Source organism: Vitis vinifera, chromosome 5 (assembly GCF_030704535.1).
Source record: "Vitis vinifera cultivar Pinot Noir 40024 chromosome 5, ASM3070453v1".
Taxonomy (NCBI): domain Eukaryota; kingdom Viridiplantae; phylum Streptophyta; class Magnoliopsida; order Vitales; family Vitaceae; genus Vitis; species Vitis vinifera.
The window spans coordinates 24,773,773-24,796,257 of record NC_081809.1 but is presented as its reverse complement, the minus strand read 5'-3'; the positions used below and the strand labels follow the sequence as shown (position 1 = coordinate 24,796,257).

At 36.5% G+C, this 22,485-nt stretch overlaps 2 protein-coding genes across 2 annotated transcripts; both read right to left on the bottom strand.

Moving 5' to 3' along the window:
- Nucleotides 1-5,423: 5,423 nt before the first annotated feature.
- Nucleotides 5,424-8,111, bottom strand: LOC104879486 (putative disease resistance RPP13-like protein 2). Its single transcript, XM_010652349.3, has one exon. It carries the CDS (start codon nucleotides 8,109-8,111, stop codon nucleotides 5,424-5,426), a length of 2,688 nt encoding a protein of 895 aa, XP_010650651.3.
- Nucleotides 8,112-17,818: 9,707 nt separating this feature from the next.
- On the bottom strand, nucleotides 17,819-22,137 carry LOC104879490 (probable disease resistance protein At1g58602). Its single transcript, XM_010652355.3, has 3 exons — nucleotides 21,778-22,137; nucleotides 18,256-21,477; nucleotides 17,819-18,129 (listed from the first exon to the last, which is right to left on the bottom strand). Exons 1-3 carry the CDS (start codon nucleotides 21,825-21,827, stop codon nucleotides 18,123-18,125), a joined length of 3,279 nt encoding a protein of 1,092 aa, XP_010650657.3. The 5' UTR covers nucleotides 21,828-22,137; the 3' UTR covers nucleotides 17,819-18,122.
- Nucleotides 22,138-22,485: the final 348 nt, after the last annotated feature.

Here is a 22,485-nt window from a genome sequence, read left to right as displayed (position 1 = left end):
CCCTGAATACCCATCCAAGAAACAATAGAATGGATGTCCAGAGACTCTCTCCAGCACTTGGTCAATAAATGGCAATGGAAAATGATCCTTCCTGGTGACAGCATTCAGCTTTCTATAATCAATACACACCCTCCAACCTGAAGTGAGGCGTGTAGTAATTTCTTCCCCTTTTTCATTTTGAACCACTGTGATCCCTGACTTCTTTGGTACCACTTGAGTAGGACTCACCCAAGGGCTATCAGAAATAGGGTAAATGATTCCTGCTTGAAGTAGCTTCAGCACCTCAGCTCGCACCACCTCTTGTAGATGAGGATTCAACCTTCTTTGAAATTGACGAATTGGCTTTGCTTCCTCTTCCATATATATATGATGAGTACAAACTAAAGGACTAATGCCTTTCAAATCAGATATTTGCCATCCTATTGCCTTCTTACACCTCCTGAGAACTTCCATTAAACAATTCTCTTGATGACTGGTCAGAGATGAAGATATCACAACAGGACATTGATTATTTGCTTCAAGATATGTATATTTCAGCTCCACAGGTAAAGGCTTCAAATTGAGTTTTGGAATTTCTTTTTCAACAGCTGCCTCCTCTTCTTCATTGAACAGAGGTAGAATTCCTTCTATCTTTCTCCAACTTTGTAGAGTAGCAAGCCCAATAGGAGATTCAGAAAAACCTTCCTCAATATCCTCAAGACTTTCACTCAACTTGTCTTGCATATGCTGATTGCAGTGCTCCTCCACCAAAGTATCAATTATACATAACTCTTCTGGTCCTTCTTCTTCTTCTGGAGTGATTTGCTTTTTAGACATATAGAAAATATTTAGATCCAGTGTCATATTACCAAAAGTGAGTTGCATAAGCCCATTTCTACAGTTGATGATTGCATTTGAAGTTGCAAGAAATGGCCTTCCAAGGATGATAGGAACTAGATTAGCTTCCTTTACAGTAGGATCTGTATCAAGAACAACAAAATCTACAGGATAGTAGAAATTATCTACTTGAACTAATACATCCTCAATTACCCCTCTTGGAATTTTCACTGATCTATCTGCCAAAGATAAAGTGATTGCTGTTGGCTTCAACTCTCCAAGGCCCAGTTGCTTGTAGACAGAGTATGGAAGCAAATTCACACTTGCTCCCAAGTCTAGCAAGGCTTTCTCCACTACCTTTCCTCCAATCATGACTGAAATGGTAGGACTTCCAGGGTCTTTGTACTTCAAAGGAGACTTACATTGTAAGATTGCACTTACTTGCTCAGTCAAGAAGGCTTTCTTGTTTACAGTCAACCCTCTTTTGATAGTACACAAGTCCTTTAGGAATTTTGCATACGTTGGAACTTGTTTGATCATATCCAGCAGTGGAATATTAACTTTCACTTGCCTCAATACTTCCAGGATTTCAGCTGCATTTCTAACCCCCTTTTTCCCATGTAATGCTTGAGGAAAAGGTGGAGAAGTTGATTTCTTCAGCATTTCTTCCTTCAGAAGCTCTTTCTCTGGAATTGCTTTGATTGTTGAATCAGATTCCTTCTTTTCTTCACTGATCTCACTCTCTTTATCTTCCATTTCCTCCCCTTTCTTTATCTCTTCTTCTTTCTCAACATGTGGCTTAGGTGTTGGCTGCTCAATTTTCTTACCACTCCTTAGAGTGATCAAGGCTTTGACATCTTTCACCTGTGATGATTCTCCCTCAAGGCTTTCTACTTCATGGACACCTTTGGGATTTTGGTTAGGTTGAGAAGGAAATCTTCCCTTTTCTTGCAGTGTATTCAAATTTGTAAGCCTGGAGATTGAATATTGGATGTTATCAAATTTTTGATTCATATCATTTTGCATTCCATCCATTCTTTTGTTCAACATACTCTCCATTCTGTCCATTCTTTGATCAACTCTGTCCATTCTTTGATCCACTCGAGCATTGGTGGCTTCTTGCTTTCCCACAAAATCTCCCACTACCTTGCTGAGATTAGCTATTATTTGTTCAATACTTGAAGATTGCTGAGATGGTGGATCCGGCTGTTGGTATTGAGTTGCTCTGGCCTTCCATGAGAAATTTGGATGATTCCTCCAACTTGAATTGTAGGTATTTCCATAAGGAGCATTGTTATTGGGCCTAAATTGTCCAACAACATTTGCTTGATCTCTATACATTTCCCTTTCAGCTGAAATTGCAGGGCACTCCTCCACCAAATGTTCAAATGATTGACAATTGGGACACAGCTTCACTTGCACTGGTGCTTCAGAAACAGCTTGCACTTCATGCATTCTTTTCAGCTCCAGCTCCTCCAATCTTCTTGTCATAGCTGCCAACTTTGCTTTCATGTCATCATCTTCTTTCAAATTATACATCCCAGCTTTTACATTATAAGCATTCAACTGAGACTTCATCTTTCCCACTTCTCCTTTAGTTGGTTCATCCCATCCCCTTGAAACATCAGCTACATAGCTCAAGAAATCCATAGCTTCCTCTGGATTTTTGCTCATGAAATCTCCTCCACACATTGTCTCGAGGAGTTGCTTCATTGAGGAGGACATACCATCATAAAAATAGCTCACCAATAGCCAAGTATCAAAGCCATGGTGAGGACAAGCATTTATAGCTTCCATGTATCTCTCCCAACACTCATAGAATTTCTCATTCTCTTTAGCTGAGAAGTTTGAAATTTGCCTTTTCAAGCCATTTGTTCTATGAGTAGGAAAAAATTTCTTGAGGAACTCAGCTTGTAAATCAGTCCAAGAGCGGATACTCCTTGGCCTTAAAGAATTAAGCCAAATTTTGGCCTTATCCTTTAAAGTAAAAGGAAATAACTTAAGCCTCATCAAGTCAATTGAAGCTCCTCCCTCTTGGAATGTATTACAAACATCTTCAAATTCCTTGATGTGTGCATACGGATTCTCACTCTCCATCCCATGGAAAGTTGGTAGAAGTGGAACAAGATATGGTCTGATCACTAGCTGCTCTGTAGGGGGCACTATACATGATGGTGCACTCATACGAGGTGGATGCATACGGTCCCTCATTGATCTGAATTCATTGAGATTGTCTTGACGACCCTGGTGACTATGCTGATCTTCAGGTGCAGCCTCCATGATATTCAAGATTACTTCAAATTCTCCTTTCTGAGGTGTATCACACTTAACAAGCCTACCTCCAATGTCTCGTATCCACTTTGGCATACACAACTAGTATTCAGCTGCAACTAAAAAAATGAAAACAGAGGACACAAAAACAGAGGACTACAACAGCAAAATTAAACTAGACTAAATTTAAAAAGATAAACTTAGATTGTAAATAAACAAAGAGAGAATGAAAATTAGTGAAGTGAAAGAAACTTTACCAACTTGTGATGAAAATCACAAGTGCTCAAAAATGGTATCACAATGAACTTGACACTCATTCCCCGGCAACGGCGCCATTTGACTCATGCCCAATTGGTGTCTCAGCTGATTTGTGTTCAGCTGGTGCTCCTTGATTGAGGAAGTGATCAACAAAATTTATACCTATAACACCATACACTAGGGTAGCAAATACAAAGCTACTATAGTATAGTGGCTCTAAGGATCGTTCACTGGGAATGATTTGCAAGCAATCAAGGATACCAATTCCAAGTGAATTGGTTTTGTTTCATTTCACGGTTAGTTTAAGAAATAAAACACAAACTTTGATTGGTAAAGGTTGAGATTTAAACTAACTAACTTAACAGAAGTTTGGAATAATTTAGGAAGAAAAGCATTCCTTGGAGATTTAGGTTCACTGGGGTGGTTCCTCATGCAAAAGACATAGCTCCGGTCAGATGGTTCATTTCCTCGCATTAGAGATTCAACTTAGAGTCAAGTCTCTAACCGGTGATGTACAGAGACTCCTTCAATTAGATTTCACTTTAATTCTCTCACTGATGCAACTTGCAATGGTTCATGCCTCTCACGAGCACTTACCATTCAAGGTGATCTTTAACCTTGGACTTCCCTTCACAAACTCGCAAGAGATAACTAATGGATGCCTCCTAAGAGTCCAAAAGCTTACCAAGTGTTGGTAATTCCAGAAAATCCTACCTTGAAGTCACCTACCAGAGGCTCGCAAGGGGTAAACTAGTGCATTTCCACGGTTGGAAATCACTTGCCTTACCAAGTGTTGGCCTAGGTGACTCCAAGGTGTTTTAAGTTAACTAAAAACATTGAAATCACTAAAGGATTTCACTTCCTCTTCATTACTAGCTAAAACCACAGAGCTTTGCATTCTTGCACTTGGAACCTTCCCCGGCAACCTTAGCTCCAAGGAATTGGAGGTTTAGTTACTCATTCTCTGGGGAAAACTCCTCAGAGAATTCATAACTTAGAAATAAAATGAAAATACAAAGTGAGAAGGTAAGGCAGTAGAAAGAAAAGACCTTTACTAGCTTACCAAACGTTTACAGAAGGAACTCCTCCCTGAGAACAGGCTCCCGAGAGGTATTTATATTAAAGCAATATAAAACTAATTCTTACACTGATATTTGGTCTTTTTACTAACTTAAAAACTAAGGAATCATGTAATTGGTGGTTTACAAGGAGTATTTTGGGATTTAGACAACAAAAATCTAATGGAAAATATCTCCCAATGTCGGTAGCAAGCTTCGGGAGGCTTCAGGAGCCATTTCGCAGGAGAAAAGTGGTGCCTGCGAAATTTCGCAGACACCCAAGAGGGCTGCGAAATTATTTCGCAAGACCAAGCTATCTTCACCAGGCTGCAAAGTTGGCTTCCACCTTGAAGTTTCCAGCTCCCTTCTCGCGGCATGGTTCGTGCATCGTCAGAAGGAGAAACACCTTACTGTACAAAAGTGTTGCGAAATTCTCGCAACAAAAGGTTGATTCCGCAGCACTTCAGAGTGACTGGCTTGTAATGGCTGCAACTTCTTCGTTTCAACTCCAAATCGCGCACCGTTTGAAGCATTGGATTGTTGACTTCCTGAGCTTTGAAATGGTATATAGCTTGCATCATTTAGACTTCAGAAAGTGCTCCAAAAGTGGCTGCTACGACTGTCATCAAGAATATGCTCCATGGCAGATTCTCTTTGCTTTTTCTCCTTGCAATCCGGATTCACTCTTGGCAATTGAATTCTAAGCTTTGCCCAAGATTCCTCATAGCTCTCCTCATTCTTGACTTGCTTTGGTGATCACAATACTAACAAAAACACCAAAACTTGCACAAAGTGATCAAAATTGCTTTAAAGGATCCTTAACATGCCAATTGAGTTAAAAGGCCTAAACTACTACTCAAAAGTGATAAAAAGGATTAATTAAAGGCTATCAAATAGCACTTTTTGAGTAGTAATCATTAACCATCCGAGCAATTAAATGTAAAGAAAGATTCACAAGGCTTACTAAAGGCTTCAATTCTAGATCCCAAGGCTGATTGTTTTCATCAATAGATTTGAGCCTTAAAGACCGGAGTGTTTCTGTTTTAGAACCCAGTCAACTACTGCCTGCAGTTGCAATGACATTGCCTCTTGTTTAGATGACATTGTTAATCCCAATTTCCTAATATTGAGTAACCTGTCTAGGCCATCCCTTACCGGGGTCTCCTCATCTACAAATAGCCCACACAATGTCTGGAGGATTGTAGGAAAATTGGTACCCTGTCCAAGCATAAGTTTACTTTGGTAGCTCTCACTCAAGAATAAGTGCCGCAATTGTTGTAGCTTCCAGATTGAATCAGGCAGAGTGTTGATGCTAGTATGCTTCATGTCCAGTGTTTGAACATTCTGCAACTTGCTTATAGATGATGGGAGTATCTCGAGAAATGTAGATCTTAAGCCAAAGTACCTTAGTCGAGTTAGTTTGCCAATTGCCTCAGGTAACTTCGGTCTGAATACATTTTCAAGATCAAGCACGAGCAGTACTAGGAAGCAACCACTGGATATGCTTTGATGAAGAAAGTTTCCCAAGTCTTCTCCTGGTTGGCTTTCTTTTCGAGTATCAAAGGACATAAAAGAAAGCACATCTTCATAGTAAGGTGCCAAAGAAGTAGAAGTTGTGTTGTAATCACTATGAATATGATCAAAGCTTACATCTTCTTTGTCAAGATGATCAACAAGACGACGGATCCTGCTGGTGCCTAGGGACAACTCAGATCTTGTGTCAGTATGAATTCCAAGAAATGTGGCTTGTTGCGTTTTGGATAACCAATATTGTCTTAGGGCATCTGGCAATGGCACCATTTTAACATTCCCATTAAGCTTCTTCTTTGTCACTTGAACTATTCCCTGGGCTATCAACATATTCAGACACCTCTCTGCAACGTCTTCTGGAGTTTCATTCTCGCCCTCTGGCTGGACCAAATCCTCTGCAACCCACAGTGCCATCAATCTTCTTGCTGGAATATCAAAATCCTTAGGAAATAAAGTGAAATAAAATAGACATCTCCTCATGTACAAGGACAAATCCTTATGGATCTTATAGAGGGTGTTGGACCAAAGTTGCTGTTGGTCATGATGAAACTGTTGAAGTACAGTGGACCACTCTTCAATGGTTGCATCCTTGTGTGAGGGTGCTTCTGCCAATTTTACAATCAGCAGTGGCAGACCCCCACATCTTCTTACGATTTTGTCTTTCAGCTTTAGCAATTCCGGGGGTATGCTCTTTTTCAAAGCATGGGTAAACAATGCCCAACTCTCCTCATCTCCTCGTAATCGCAGTATGTGAGGATCACTCATCGTTCGGAAATTTGGTGGTAAACTGATTTTGTGAGTAGTCAAAATCATTCTACTTCCGTTTGATGATTCTGCAAGTATTCTTAACACATGGTCTAAGAATGGGATACGAATATCATCCAGAACTATTAGAGACCTTTTATCAATTAAGAAAGCTTTCAGCCTCTGTAACTCAACATGATAATTCCACACATCTCCTAGTTGACTTAGGTTGGAGTCCATCAATTTCTCCTTGTCACGTAGGTGAAATTCATAGCCAGCAGACGTCAAAACACCAAAAGGAAAATGGTTTAGAACATCTTTATTGTTAAAGATCAACTTTGCAAGGGTCGTCTTTCCAATGCCTTCCATACCCATAATTGGAATCACTCTGAAACTCTTGTCATCTGTAAGCAACCGTTTTACCATTGCATGTACATCATCAGTGAAGCTGGCGAGATTAGGTTCTTGCGTCGTTGGCTGTGGTGAGATTCGCACGGTGGACTCTGTGTCTCTACTTTGACTTTGTCTACTCAATTCTGTTGGCCTGTGCATAGAGAGGTTCTGGATCTTAGCATATATTTTGTCCATCTCCACAGCAAGCTTATCCTCATATTTCAATTTGCCGAAAGCAAAAAGAAATCCCCTGGAAGGTCTCATCCAACTTCTTTTTGTGAACTGTTCTTTTTTATTGATGAAGTCCTCAATGGCAGTCACAGCAGACAGGGCAAAATGGGACAACTCCTCCATCCAAACCATATCGCAAGCGTCTAATTCCACTGATTGTAAGCCTGTCAGAAAATCATTCAGAGACCTGAATTTGTCTAGCACCCGCATGACTTTCTTCTTAGTATGGGGATGAATTACCTCCTGAGCTAGCAGAGCTGTTACCTTCTGTTCCACTGGGCAAACAATTGTGTTTGCAACATTCCGATCGTGTGATAGGAAGATGTCTGACCAGACCATTTCTTCAAAGTAGCTATCATGGTTGGCACCTGCTGCTATTATGATCGGGAGACGAGGAAGAGCAGGGATCTTAGACTTTATCAATTCCAGCTTCTTATGAATTCTGATTATCAAAAGGCAACTCTCCCAATTTCCTATCCTCCTTTGCTTTCCGGCTGACCTGAGTATAAGGTCATCAATCACATCTTCCAAATCATAGGCAACGTCCATTAATTCCTCAGGGGAATATTTAGGTTTAACCCGAACACGCATCAACTTCCTTTGGATCCACTGGACATCTTCTTCAACTCCAACCAAAACTGCCGGTTCTTGAATCCGCACAACATAGAGTTTCTCTATGACCCTCGACAAGACCATCTTCACCAAATCTCGTGTGTCGTGTACCTCCGCCCAATTTATTGTGTCGTTCATCTTCAACGGAGAGTTTCTATGCTGCATCTCCTTAGCTTCTTCATTTCTACCCTCTGCCATCATCCTCCACACCTCCTCCCTTTCCTTCCTTGTAAAGTATTCATGCAGCATTTTTCTGTGGGGAAAGCAACAGAAACATATCTTAAGAATTATCAAGAGATGTGGATTTTGTTTTCAATCCGAACAAGCATATAGAAACTAAACCAATGTGGGAAGAAAAACAAAATATCTAACATAATGCTGGAGGATGATGAATAAAAGGAAACAATAACTGAAATTATTAACGCATAAATATTTAATAACAGTCATTTCAGGAGGATAACAAAAGGGGAGATGATATTGCAGAGTTGATCGAATTTTCATTGTTCTTACAAGAAGCTGTAGGCGACCATGCCCCCGCCGACGAAACCCAATAGCCATTTCATACTGCCAAGATGAAGCTGGCCGCGAACAGCAAAGGACTGAGGTGGAGGCGGCCTTGGAAACAAACTCACAATGGCAAGGAAATCTGGGTACTAACAAGTAAAACCAAGTCTTTCCTTGATCATTTTCTCCGTCCTCTTCATTTAAAATTCTTAATTTCCTACCCAGTTCACGCTCACCACCTTCATCTTCTCTTTCTAAGAACATTCCCCCTTGACCTCTTGTCTCCTTTCCTCCCTATGTATGTATATAAAGTATATACTTTCCTCTGAAAGCCAACTTTCAGTGGCCTCCATATATTGACCACCCAATACCATCAGTTCCTCTTTGTTTTTGTTTTTCTCTATGGGAGACAATGGACTGCTCCACCCTTTTTCTAAGAGGAATACTGGTAGGCTCTTTCGGAAAGACTTGTAACACAAAGAGTCAACATAAACAAACAAATTAAATGTCTCCACAATGGTAGTGAGTTTCTTGGACAAAGTGAGAAATTCTCTCTCTATAAAATTCAAAACACCTTTTTTATATATGTATAAAAATTTATCCATTAAATTTTAAGATCAAATTTTGTATCTCTTGAAGAAAATATAGAAATCAGAGATTTGTGTTTCTTTATGAAGATATTGAAAGAAAGAATCTAAGTGGTTTCGACTCTAATTTTTTATATATATATAAATATAAATATAAATTCAATAAGTCAAAATTTGATGTCAAATAATATTTGAATATGCAACCATTAATAGTTTTTGTAAGCGTGTAAAGAATGTGAAAGAACGTACAAAAAATATGAAAATAAAAATTAAGACTGTGATGAGATGATTTACAAAGAATATAAGACAAAATATGAAGAATGTGAGAGATGGTTGAATCTTATAATAAAAGGTGTGAAAAAAGTAAGAAGAGGTACAAAGAATATAAAAATAGGTATATGAAATGTGTGAGAGAGTATAAAGAATATAAGAATGAGTATAAATAAAATGTGAGAATAAATACAAAAAATGTGAGAGATCATATATGAAAAGTGATATGAAAAATGAGAGATGATATAAAGAATATTAGAAAGGATATCAAGACGAGTAATATATTCCATATTGATCAAGGAATGACTTATATGATTCATAACTTAGGTCATGTCCACAAATTACTTAACAAGCCAAATAAAATACATATACATATTTATTTGAACTGATTTTTGTGCGAAATATTTGTAATACAATTTTTTTTTACATCAATAATATATTAGTGCATTAAACTTTTCTTAGAAACATTATTCACAAGAACACTTTGAAAATAATAATATTATTTTTTGGTTTTTAAAAATAGAAAATAGGAAGTATATCCACACGAACACTTAGCTTTTTATTAGTAATTTTTTTTTATATTTTATCCAATGACTATTTACTTTTTAATTGTGTAGGGCCATGTTGATCATAAACAAGAGGAAAGTGATGAAAATCATCTTGGAATGTCCAATAAACTAATGGGAAATTTTGCTTAACCTCACCTTACACAAATTCTGTTCCTCATCCTCTTGCACAATCGAAGAAAATTTTATAGTTAGAAACTAGGGAATGATTACGCACAAATTAGATTGCAACACCATTATAACATCTGAAGAGAACAAATTATGTTTAAGTCACTAATTGCTTGTACTTGTGCAATTTATTAAAAAAATTAAACCATCCGTAATGGTTTAATTATATATAAAAAACATATTGAGCTAAAATTTAAAGCCTGATAACATCCAACACTCAATACACCTTCTAAATAAATATACAAGAGTATTGAACTGTAATAAGATTCAAATTCATGACCTTTCCATAAACTAAGGAGATGTTTGTTTTTTTTAATTTTTGTTGAAAGTAACTCATTTGCAAATTTCAAATGATATATTTTTTTAATTTTTTTTTGATTTATTAATTATTTCTTAATTTTTTTTATTAAATGAAAAAAATAAATATTTGGTATTTTCTCAATGCTAAAAGTGAATTACCATAACTAAAGTGAGTATTGGTTTTTTTTTTTCTTACTTCTTAATATTTAATAGAATATATTAAAAAATAACAAATAATTTCATATTGTTAAGTATTAAGTACTGTTTAATTTTAAATTTTATTTAGAATTAAGTAAAAAAAAAAACACTACCTTGAAAGAAAGAATTTATCTTCATTCACTATATTAAATCATGTACATAGTTAAACTTGACCTCCTATTGTAAGAAAAGAAAAATATTTTTCTACCCTAAAATAATAAGAAAGTCCATAGGAGAATCACAAAATGAAATAAATATATCATAATTTAGTTTCAGCAATAGACAATCTAGCTTATAAATACTAGTTTTACACTTTGCACTTGAGAATAACATATTTTAAAGCTAAATTTCAAAGAAAAATTTGAAATATGTAATTCTCAAGTGTGTGGATTATTTACACTCCCAAATTATCCCTTCTCCTTTTCCATAGTGTTTGATGATAACATATGCCATGGTTTTCTCAGTCAATCGTATCATCGGCTACCAGTCATTTGATCACCAAAATTAACATAGTTTTTGCCTTTGTTTCTTCTATGGTATCCCAATATTTTGTCAAACTCTCTAGGAAAGTAGCTGCAAGCTTTGCTGATATGAACAAAGAAAAAGATTTTGCTCTTCCTCTCTCTCTCTCTCTCTCTCTCTCTCTCTATATATATATATATATATATATATTTGTAGATAGATAGATAGATAGTTGTATAGATAGATTGATGGATAAGGGAAGCAATAGAAGAACCAAGGACCAACAATATATAAGGGACGACCCCTCACCTTAACCTGTAGTCAAGCAACAAACTGTAAATTAAAGGAATAATCCATTGGGGTGACAAGCAGTGAAGGCTCCTGAGTTTTGTCACAAAGCAGCCATGCACAATATGAGAATTTGTCTTGGATTGGAGCAAGCATCCATTTTCTAGCCTATTTAATTCTATCTGTTAAGTTTCTTGAAATATGAGATTAGAAAAGAAATCGTGTAACACCCCAAAATTTAATCTAGGGGAAAAATAGTAATTTATAAAGTAATTAAGTAATTAATTAAATTCATTAAGGGTGAAAGAGTTCTTTTACAATTAAAAATCCTAGGTATAAATTACATTTTCCTTTTGTCTTCTTTATTCAGAAAACTCTATAAACCAGAATTAGATAATTGGAGATCGTAGGGCTCAAGGGTTAGAGGTTTAGAGTTTGAAGTTCAGATTTTTTCAGGTAAGATTCTAACCCTAAATTAATATATTATATTTGTTAGTTAGTTCTGAACACGCTAGTTATTCTTTGAATTTTTTTTAATTTATTGTTGGAAATTGGGAAATCTTAAGTTTTTAGATGAAAAAAAAAATTCTTTGGAAGATTTCGATTTAGGCTAGGGTTAATTTATTTTAAAACTTTTAGGTCAAAATATTGAAATTAGAAATATAGGTTTTTTTATTGATGAAAATAGGGAAATTCAAAATTTCTTAGATGAATAGATCTAAGCAATGGATTTCAAAAATTAAATGAGTAAATAAATATATTATTATATGTGGGAGTGAAAAAAAAAATTATAAGATTTCAATGTATTGGGTGATTTCTAATAGTGTGTAATAATAATAAATAGGTTTTGAAACTGTCACAATAGCAAAAAAAAAAAAAATGTTGCATACGTGTGGAAACTGGAAGATAGAAGAATGATGAAAAAAAAGAGTTGCATGCGTGTGAGAACGGGAAGATAGAAGAATGATGAAAGTGATAATAATAATGAGGCATGCACTATACATGGATTGTGTGAGTGTTAATAGTAGTTGTGTTTAGAAAAATATGAAAGTGGTAGAAATAATTATGTATAATAAATGAGGTGAAGTACAAATTAGTTAAATTATAGTATTATAATTAGATTAATGATAAATATTAAATTAATAAGTAGCATAAAATTTAATTAGTGAAATAAATTGTAGTTTAATTAAATTATGTCATGTCCTAAAAAAAAAATTGAAAATAAAATTTAAGTTTTATATGAATTAGAAATTTATAAATTTTTCTAAATAGGAATAGATTAAATTATCTTTCATAATTAAAAACATTAATTTGAATATCTAAAATTTTAGGATTGTCAAATCTATAATTTTAGATAAATAATAATGGTTATTTCTCTTATACTTTGTTAGGTGAAGAGTAGATTTTCTAGAATTATTTTTCTCCAAAGTTTTTGAGGACTTCTTTTGAGGTAAGGGAAATTAATACAGATTTTGTAAAAAAAAAAATTATATATATATATATATATATATATATATATGTTTTTTGAAATGTGTAATTGTTAATTTTTATTTTAAGCATGGATCAAATATATTTTTGTATGAAAAAAATGTGTTATAACATTTATTTTGTTTATATCGAAATACTTGGGGATTTTCTACTTTTGTCAGTTGGAATAAATAAAATAAAGAATTTGACTCTAGTTTTTTCAACCCTTGTCAACGGGATATAATAGTTGACTTTTTGGCTCTTGTCAATGGGATATAATAGTTGATCTTTACATTTTCATGGTGGGAAATGTAATTGATTTGGACCCTAACCTCTAAGGGTTTGGTTAGAGGTTACTAGTACTAGTAGTATTTGGTTCCGTCCACCTTAAAAGGAACATTTGAGGCTAACCACCTATTTGTAAAGTCCCACTTAAATGGACACTTGTTATTTGATAACCAGTGTGAAAACAATTGAATTGTATTTGATATGAAATGATTTTATTTTTTAGCATTGTTTAGATGTTAAAATTTGTTTTCCATTAGTATTATTTGAGTTTGGAGTTATTTGGATAATAACACTTGGTTTGATGTGTTAGTTTAAAAAAAATTATTATTTGGAGATTTTAGAATTTTTGTTCTACTATTCTGAATAGGAATTTGGTAATTGGTAAATTTTCAGTTACAATATGAATGTTTGTGTTGTTTCCGCTTTGAGCTTTTGGGCTTGAAGTGTGAAATGACCGTCATGCCCTTGGAGTGGGTTTTGGGGCGTGACAAATTGACACACAAAATTTAACCTCATCTGAGTAATTGGGGGCTATCTTTTGTCATTTAGGCCTTAATATATGCTGGCATTCTGTAAACTGTATATATAGTTTAAATGCCTTGTTTCATTCACCCGTGCCACAAGCTAAATTTGTTGTTCCAAAACAAAAAGGCATCATTAGTGAGAAAGCTTTGGAATTTCCAAAATCCTCAGTGAGTATACCAGAAGAAGAAGAAAAAGGGCTATGACAGTTTGATAATGGTGAAGTAGAACCGGTATATGGAGAGCATTGTACATAGGGTGATAGGTAAACTTTCTATTTTGCTCCTTGGGGAATCAACAACTTTGGTTGGTGAAGTTGCTCAAGTAATCAACTTCTTGCAATTCTTTCTTAGTTTTGTTTATGAAGATCCTTCCCTTTGTTATTGTTAGGTCTTTTATAGAGGGCTTGTCGGTTTTTGTTTATTTTTCTTTGATTTGTTTTTTCTTCTTTCAGAAAGTTACAGGGGGCTAAAATACAGTTTTGGGGCAAAATAGTCCTATTATGGGAAAAAAAATTAAGTTGTTTAAAGGATTGATTAAGAGTGAAAGAGTTAGAAGAATTAGATGATAAAAGAATGATTTAAATGGGTGAGCTTTTCAGTGTTTATGTATCTGCTTTGGATGCCATTGGGATATTCATTAATAGAAGGAAACAACTTAAAAGGGAATTGGAAGAGAGACCTTTAGGAAAGTTGTTTTGACTTTTGACAATTTTAAATGTCAGCCTAAGCTTGTCTCGGAGATGGACCAAATATATACGAAGATCTAGAAAGGCCCCACAGAAGGCCACCAACGAGCCTAGACATAGTCTAAAGAGAGAACTTGTGTTTATTATTGTGGATTCCCAAAAGCTAATGCAAGAAAATATGATTTGTCTTAACTTTGGTAATGATGTAAATGGAAGGTATTGTTAAAACATATCTAGATAAGATGAATTACACCATCAATTCTCTGGATGTAACTTTTGAACTTAATTTAACAAAGACGTAATAGAGCATAATATTTATTATGATGACAGAGGAGACAAACGCTGAATAGTGTTTTCTTGTTGTAACATTTGGTTGCAATAACTTATTTTTAAATTTTAGTATTGTCTGAGACTTTCTCTAGCCAAAGCTTATTTTGTGTGATTGCTTGAATATTTGATAACTTTCAACTACATTATTCTTAAAATGGATGATACAATAATGTCAATGACTGCAAATTACTCCAATGTCTCACAGCCGTCACGACTTGTTATTAATTTTTGGCATCCTTTAATGTCTCAGAATGGATAGTTTGTCACCTCCATATTCAGAAATATTGCGGTTGTATTTGTTACTGTTATGGTTTAAATGATTCGTTTCAAATTTAATGTAACCTTCAATGTTAAGTACATGGTGGCAAGGTATGTCATATAATTCACATTTTCTTGCCAAACACTTTCTATATGTCATGTTAAGCATGTCACACATTTTATGTTTCACAGCCGGTACTCTCCTTCAAATGACAAATACTCCAAATAGGCATTGAAATGAGAGTTTTTCTGTTCACCAAATAGATGTGTGGATTAAATTGGGTTTTGAAAATTTTTACATGAATGCAAGGTCAACCTCAATCACTCTGAAAGCCTCCTCCCAAGATTTATTCAGAATAAGGGATTGCTTGTTTTTGCAAGTCTTAAAATCTTACAATTAGATCTACAAATAAGCACTTGAAAGCGTTGAAAAAGTGGAAAGCATCATGCAAATGATACAATTATTGTTGTTTCTTGTATCACTGTCACCAATGGGCCCTTGCTAAAGGGTGGAGACAAAGGGCTTGAAAAGCTTTAGTCTTCCTTATTATCAGAGTAGAGGTCTTCCTTTGCTTGGTATTGCAATTAATCATACTCTGATTGTTCAGCAGACATGATAGCTTCGGAGCTGTGGGAAGCAGATAATATATGTTATTTTTTTGGGATTAATTTTTTTTTAACTCACAATATCATATTCTTCAGATACAGTCTATAGTTGAGGACACAACCTCTAACCAAGCTTAAAGAAATAAATTTGAGCTCAGCTTGTCGAATGCTAAACAAGGTTGTAATTCTCTCCTTTGATCATCAACAATTGGATGTCTATTGTATTTTGTGTTGCAGTTCTCTTTTGTCCTAGGCAAAAGAATCCAATATATATATATATATATATTGTTAATAAGGAAAGTAAAATGGTCTTTTGTCCTACATCACCTTATCAACTAGGACATTCTCATTCCCTTCAAGTTTTATTAACAGTCTTAAATTGCAAGCAGCTTAGCCCTTGCATGGCTAAGAAGGCAGAGTATAATCCATGTGCTTGCAGGCAACAATCAAGTAATCAAGGTCAATCTTGCTGACATTTTGTTTAACTCTATTTCTATTGCTCTTGTTTCATTCACAGCCTAAACTTTGTGGTACTAAAACCAAAGGCTCTATTCTGTGAAAGCTTTCTTGTTCACTTCCCTAAGGACCATACAGACAGACAGATTTTCGGAATGATGATGTAGGAAGCAGAGTGTGTTATATGGAGGGTGACAGAGTGAGGGTCTTTTCTGCTTCTTTGAGAACCAGAAGCTTTGTTTGAAGTTGAAGAACAGCTTCAATGGATCAGAAGTAAATTGTGTACTGGGGTTCATAGGCTTTATGGATTCGTACTGAAATTAATGAACATGACTTATGATAATTACTTCATACTCAAATCAGCAGCACATGAGAGGGCAAGAAGAATTTTGGGAGGTCTGAATGAACCAACATTAAGATCCTTTCTCTGCCTCTTTGTATTTTAGAAATTTCCCTTGTATTGTGGACACTGAAGAGATAGACCGGTCATAATGGTGCTGGATACAGGACCAGAACATGTGAAATACAGTTGTTTTGCAATTAATCCCAAAATGAAGGAGGACAGAAAGATAAGACAAATTCAGGTTCATGTACATTTCCAATTAACAATTCGAGAGGAGAATAATTAAATGATAGAGAAATGATTTGAATGGAAGAACTTTGCAGTGTTTAAGTATCTGTTTGGGATTGGAAGAGACATTTACAAAAGTTATTGTCTTTTGACAATTTGAAATTTTAGCATATGTTTGCCTTGGAAATGACCAAACATACACTAAGATCCTGAAAGTCTCCACCTAAGGCTGCTAACAAGTCTGTACATAACCTAAATAGAGAACCAGTGTTTATATAATTGGGATTCCCAAAAAATAATTCAGGAGTGTCTTGCTTTTGATGAGGATGTACAGCTTGGTTTCTAGCTGTTATGTACTTCCTCTCTGGGAAAAACTCCCAAGGCATATTTTGGAAAAAGAATGAAGGAGAGCTCCAATTAAGGGCTTGAAAGTGCTGAAAAAGTAGTAAGCCTCATGCAGAATGGCTGTAGTGCAGGAAAGGCTGCTTCCTGCAGCTATATCAGAATGACGTATTGCAGTTGCCAGTTATATTACTCTTCCCCTGTGAAATCTTAAAGCTCAATAGTTTCTGACCTATACTTGTCCATGAATTTAGGCCTTAAATTTTTCTGGCATTCTGGAAACTGTATTTTAATTGCCCTGTTTCAAACACCCAAACCACAAGCTAAATGTATGATTCCAAAACCAAATGTCTCACTTGGGTGAAAGCTCTGCTGTTCATTTCCAGAACCCCCATACTGACCATACCAAAAGAAGAAGAAGCAGATGGAACAGATTGAAGTTAAGGAAGCAGGACAGAGATAGATATCTCATGTCAGGAAGCATTGGATGGAGGTTGTTAGAGAAACTCTCTGTTCTTCTCCTTCAATAACCAGCAGCTTTGGTTTGGAGGTGGATGAATCCCATTTCAAATGGGTGTTGTAACTATTGCCCCATAATTATATTGTATGATCCAATGTCCAAATCTGTAGTGGTAGGCTCTTCTAAATTGAAAAGAAGGAAAGGGTGTAAGCTTTGAGATTGTATTTGGACTAAATGGACTAACTATTGGAATGGGCAGGGCATGTAAGCGGCCATGCAAGCCATGGTGGGCTCTGATCTGAGCTTGTGAGCAACAGGAAGTATTTCTTTGATATATTAATATAACGTATTTGAAGACTTTGAATCTAATACACTTACAAAATAAGCTACAGAAAGGTGGAGGATTAATCTTACTTTCCTTCATCCATCTGGGCAAGAGGAGAATAGTTATTTTCTCTCTATGTGCATTCCAGCAGACTGGTTAAATTCTATCCGATAAACATCAACTGAAAGAAAAAAATACTCCATTCAATCCAAATACAATCACAAACCAAAATTCTATAACATTCACACCCACAACACCATTGTGTTCATGATGCCCTGATTCTACAGTTCACAAACACTAGTTATAGAATCTACTAACAAGTACAATACAGTATGCATTTAAGGTTTGAAAGACAAAAACATAGCATCAATGGTAGAACAGAATAATGAGCAGAAGGGATGGAAACCATATTAAAAAAAATGAGCTCTATAAATTGTTGCAACTGAGAACTGCCCTCATGAGTATTTGAATATCTGCTCCAACAGCAAAAACATTGAAATGGAAAGCAAAGCCCAACACGAAGAAGTAGACCAGAACCTTCTCGCTCAGCTTCTCACACCCTAGTCAAACAAAAAAAAGAAAGAAAGAAAACACAATGGCTTATCAGGTTGTTTGTTACCCAAGCAATCATCTCATGTTAAAGTAGGTTATAAACCAAATTTCAAGAGATGAAGTAGTGAACTTACTGGGCAGATATAATTTCAATTTTCAAGAGAGTTCTATGTAGCAATTCTGCAGGAAGAATTTTCAGACTTCTGCAGAACCTAATCTCCAAATCTCGGAGAGCTTGTAGTGCTCCTTTCTCTACATTCCATTGCTCCAGTTGCTCTAACTTCCATAGTTTAAGAACTCGAAGCTGAGGAAAGCCTCCTAAAGAGCAAAGCATGTTCTTCCCTAAATAAGATTTGGCAAGCAATTTAAGACTTCTAAGGTTGGGAAGCTTATCCAGTGACTGCATTGGATCTTCTACAAGTCCTGACCCTGATAAGGTGAGGTCGATGAGGCTGTATGGGAATTGGGACATAATGGATGGATTCCTTAACCGTCCGAGCAAGTAAATGTAAGAAAGATTCACAAGGCTTACTAAAGGCTTCAACTCTAGATCCCATGGCTGATTGCTTTCATCAATAGATTTGAGCCTTAAAGAGCGGAGTTGGTTCAGTTTTAGAACCCAGTCAACTACTGCCTGCAGTTGCAATGTTATTGCCTCTTGTTTAGATGATATTGTCAGTCCCAATTTCCTAATATTGAGTAACCTGTCTAGGCCATCTCTTACGGGAGTCTCCTCATCTACAAGAAGCCCACACAATGTTTGGAGGATTGTAGGAAAATTTGCATCATGTTGAAGGATAAGTTTACTTCGACAACTCTCACTCAAGTGTAAGTGTCGCAATTGTTGTAGATTCCAGATTGAATTAGGAAGAGTGTTGATGCAAGTATGCTTCATGTCCAGTGTTTGAACATTCTGCAACTTGCTTATAGATGATGGAAGTATCTCGAGGAATGTAGATCTTAAGCCAAGGTACCTTAGTCGAGTAAGTTTGCCCATTGCCTCAGGTAACTTTGGTCTGAATACATTTTCGAGATCAAGCACGAGCAGTACTAGGAAGCAACCACTGGATATGCTTTGACGAAGAAAGTTTCCCACTTCTTCTCCTGGTTTGCTTTCTTTTCGAGTATCAAAGGACAGAAAAGAAAGTACATCTTCGTAATAAGGTGTCAAAGAAGTACTAGAAGTTGTGTTGTGATTACCATGAATATGGTCAAAGCTGATATCTTCTTTGTCAAGATGATCAACGAGACGACGGATCTTATTGGTGCCTAGGGACAACTCAGATCTTGTGTTAGTATGAACTCCAAGAAATGTGGCTTGTTGAGCTTTGGATGACCAATATTGTCTTAGGGCTTCTGGCAATCGCACCATTTTAACATTCCCATTAAGCTTCTTCTTTGTCACTTGAACCATTCCCTGGGCTATCAACAAATTCAAACACCTTTCTGCAACATCTTCTGGAGTTTCATTCTCGCCCTCTGGCTGTACCAAGTCCTCTGCAACCCATAATGTTATCAATCTTCTTGCCGGAATATCAAAATCTTGAGGAAATAGAGTGAAATAAAATAGACATCTCCTCATGTACAAGGACAAATCCTTATGGATCTTGTAGAGGGTATTGGGCCAAAGTTGCTGTTGGTCATGATGAAATTGTTGAAGTGCAGTGGACCACTCCTCAATGGTTGCATCCTTATGTGAGAGTGCTTCCGCCAATTTTACAATCAGCAGTGGCAGTCCCCCACATCTTTTTGCAATTTCGTCTTTCAGCTTTAGCAATTCTGGGGGTATGCTAAATTTCAAAGCATGGGTAAACAATGCCCAACTCTCCTCATCTGTCCGTAACCGCAGTGGGTGAGGATCACTCTTCATTTTGAGATTTGGAGGTAGCTTTGTTTCGCAAGTGGTCAAAATAATTCTACTGCCATTTAATGCATCTGGAAGCATTTCTAGGTCGTCGACCAAGAAATTCCAATTATCGACAACTATCAGAGACCTGTCATTAATCAAGAAAGGTATCAACTGTTGCATCTCGTATTGATTACTCCACACTCTGCATTGACTTCGACCGGACTGCATCAATTCTCCCTTGTTACGTAGCTGAAACCGATAGCCATCTGACCTCCAAGCAGCAAAGGGGAAATGATCCACAACAGCTTTATGGTTATAGATCAAATTTGCTAGGGTTGTCTTTCCAATGCCTTGCATACCCATAATTGGAATCACTCTGAAATTCTGATCATCTGTAAGCAACCGTGCTATCATTGCATGCACATCATCACCAAAGCTGGCGAGATCAGGTTCTTGCGTTGTTGGCTGCCGTGGGATTCGCTCGGCGGAACCCAAGGTATACTTTAGGTTCCTACGTTGACCTTGTGGGTTGACTGCTGTTGGCCGGTGGATAGAGAGGTTTTGGATCTTGGCATATATTTTGTCCATCTCCACAGCAAGCTTATCCTGAGATTTGAATTTGCCAAAAGCCGAAAGAAATCCCTTGCAAGGTCCCATCCAACTTCTTTTCGTGAGCTGTTGTGTTCTGTTGATGAAGTCCTCAATGGCTACCACAGCAGACAGGCAAACATGGGACAGCTCCTCCATCCAAACCATTCCACCATCATCTAATTCTACTGATTCTAAGCCTTTGAGAAAACCATTCAGAGACCTGAGTTTGTCTAGTACCCGCATGGCCTTCTTCTTGGTATAGGGATGAATTGCCTCCTGAGCTAGCAGAGCTGATACCTTCTCTTCCACTGGGGAAACAACCGTGTTTGCCACACTCTGACCATGTATCAAGAAGATGTCTGACCAGACTATTTCTTCAATACTGTAGTTAAAGGGGCAGGCAGCTTTTGCTTCGATATATGGGAGACGAGGAAGATCAGGGATCTTAGACTTGATCAATTCCAGCTTCTTGTGAATTCTTATTACCAAAAGGCACCTCTCCCAGTTTCCTATTCTCCTTTGATTTGCGGCTGATCTGAGTATAAGGTCATCAATCACATCTTCAAAATCATAGGCAACATCCATTAATTGCTCTGGCGCATAACTATATTTTACCCGAGAGTCCATCAACTCTCTTTGGATCCATTGGACCTCTTCTTCGACTCCAACGAAAACTGCTGGTTCTTGAATACACACAACACAGAGTTTCTCTATGATCCTCGACAAGACTATCTTCACCAAATCTTCTGTGTCATCTACCTCCGCCCAATCTATAGTGTTCCTGGCTGGTTTGTCGTTCATCTTCATCGTAGAGTTTCTATGCCTCATCTCCTTAGCTTCTTCATTTCTACCCTTTGCCATCATCCTCCACGCCTCCTCCCTTTCCTTCCTACTAGAGTATTCATGCAGCATTTTTCTGCGGGCAACGGAACAGAAAGGCTTTCACACAAATCTTAATTAAACATATCTTAATAATTATCACGACGTGTGGATTTTTCTTTTCAATCCGAACAAGAACATATAAACTAAACAAAGGAAAAAAAGAAGAAGAAAAAACTCGGGCAAAATATCAATATAATGCTGGAGGATGATGAATAAAAGTAAACAACTCCCGAAATAATTATTAACGCATAAATATTTAATAATCAGTCATATTAGGAGGATCACAAAAGGGGAGATGATATTGCAGACTTGATCAAATTTTAATTGTTCTTACAGGAAGCTGTAGGCGACCATGCCCCCAACGAAACTCAATAGCCATTTCATACTGCCAAGATGAAGCCGGCCGCGAACAGCAAAGGACTGAGTGGAGGCGGCCTTAGTAACAAACTCACAATTGCAAGGAAATCTGGGAACTAACAAGTAAAACTAAGTCTTTCCCTGATCATTTTGTCCTTCCTATTCACTTTAAATACTCATTTTTATTTTTAATTTCCAACCCAATTCATACTCACCACCTTCATCTTCTCTTTCTATGAACATTCCCCCTTGACGTCTTTTCTCCTTTCCTCTCTTTTTATATATGTATTTTCCTCTGAAAGCCAACTTACAGTGACCACCACATATTGATCACCCAATACCATCAGTTTCTTTTTCTTTTTCTTTTTGTCTGTGAGAGACAATGGACTGCTTCCACCATTTTTCTAAGAGGAACACTGGTAGGCTAGTTCTTTTTGAAAGACTTGTAACACAAGGGAGTCAACTTAAATAAACAAATGTCTTCAATGTCGAAAGGCTTTGTTTCCACATGAGAGAGAGAAGGTGGGAAATGGGTAGTGAGTTTCTTGGACATTAAAGAAGCTGGTGCAGTATATGTAATCCTCTGTATAAAACTCAAAACACCTTGTTGAAGAGGTAAACATTAGATACTAGAGCTATGTACAATTATATGGAGAAGGTGTTTTTTTTTTTTTTTAATTTTTTA

What these genes read in the sequence shown, in the direction of transcription:
- LOC104879486 (XM_010652349.3), bottom strand. Translation starts at nt 8,111, where the DNA reads ATGGCAGAGGGTAGAAATGAAGAAGCTAAGGAGATGCAGCATAGAAAC.
- LOC104879490 (XM_010652355.3), bottom strand. Translation starts at nt 21,827, where the DNA reads ATGAAATGGCTATTGAGTTTCGTTGGGGGCATGGTCGCCTACAGCTTC. An exon ending in ATGGTCGCCTACAGCTTCCT is followed by an intron (nt 21,478 to 21,777) that starts GTAAGAACAATT and finishes CGTTGCCCGCAG; the next exon opens with AAAAATGCTGCATGAATACT.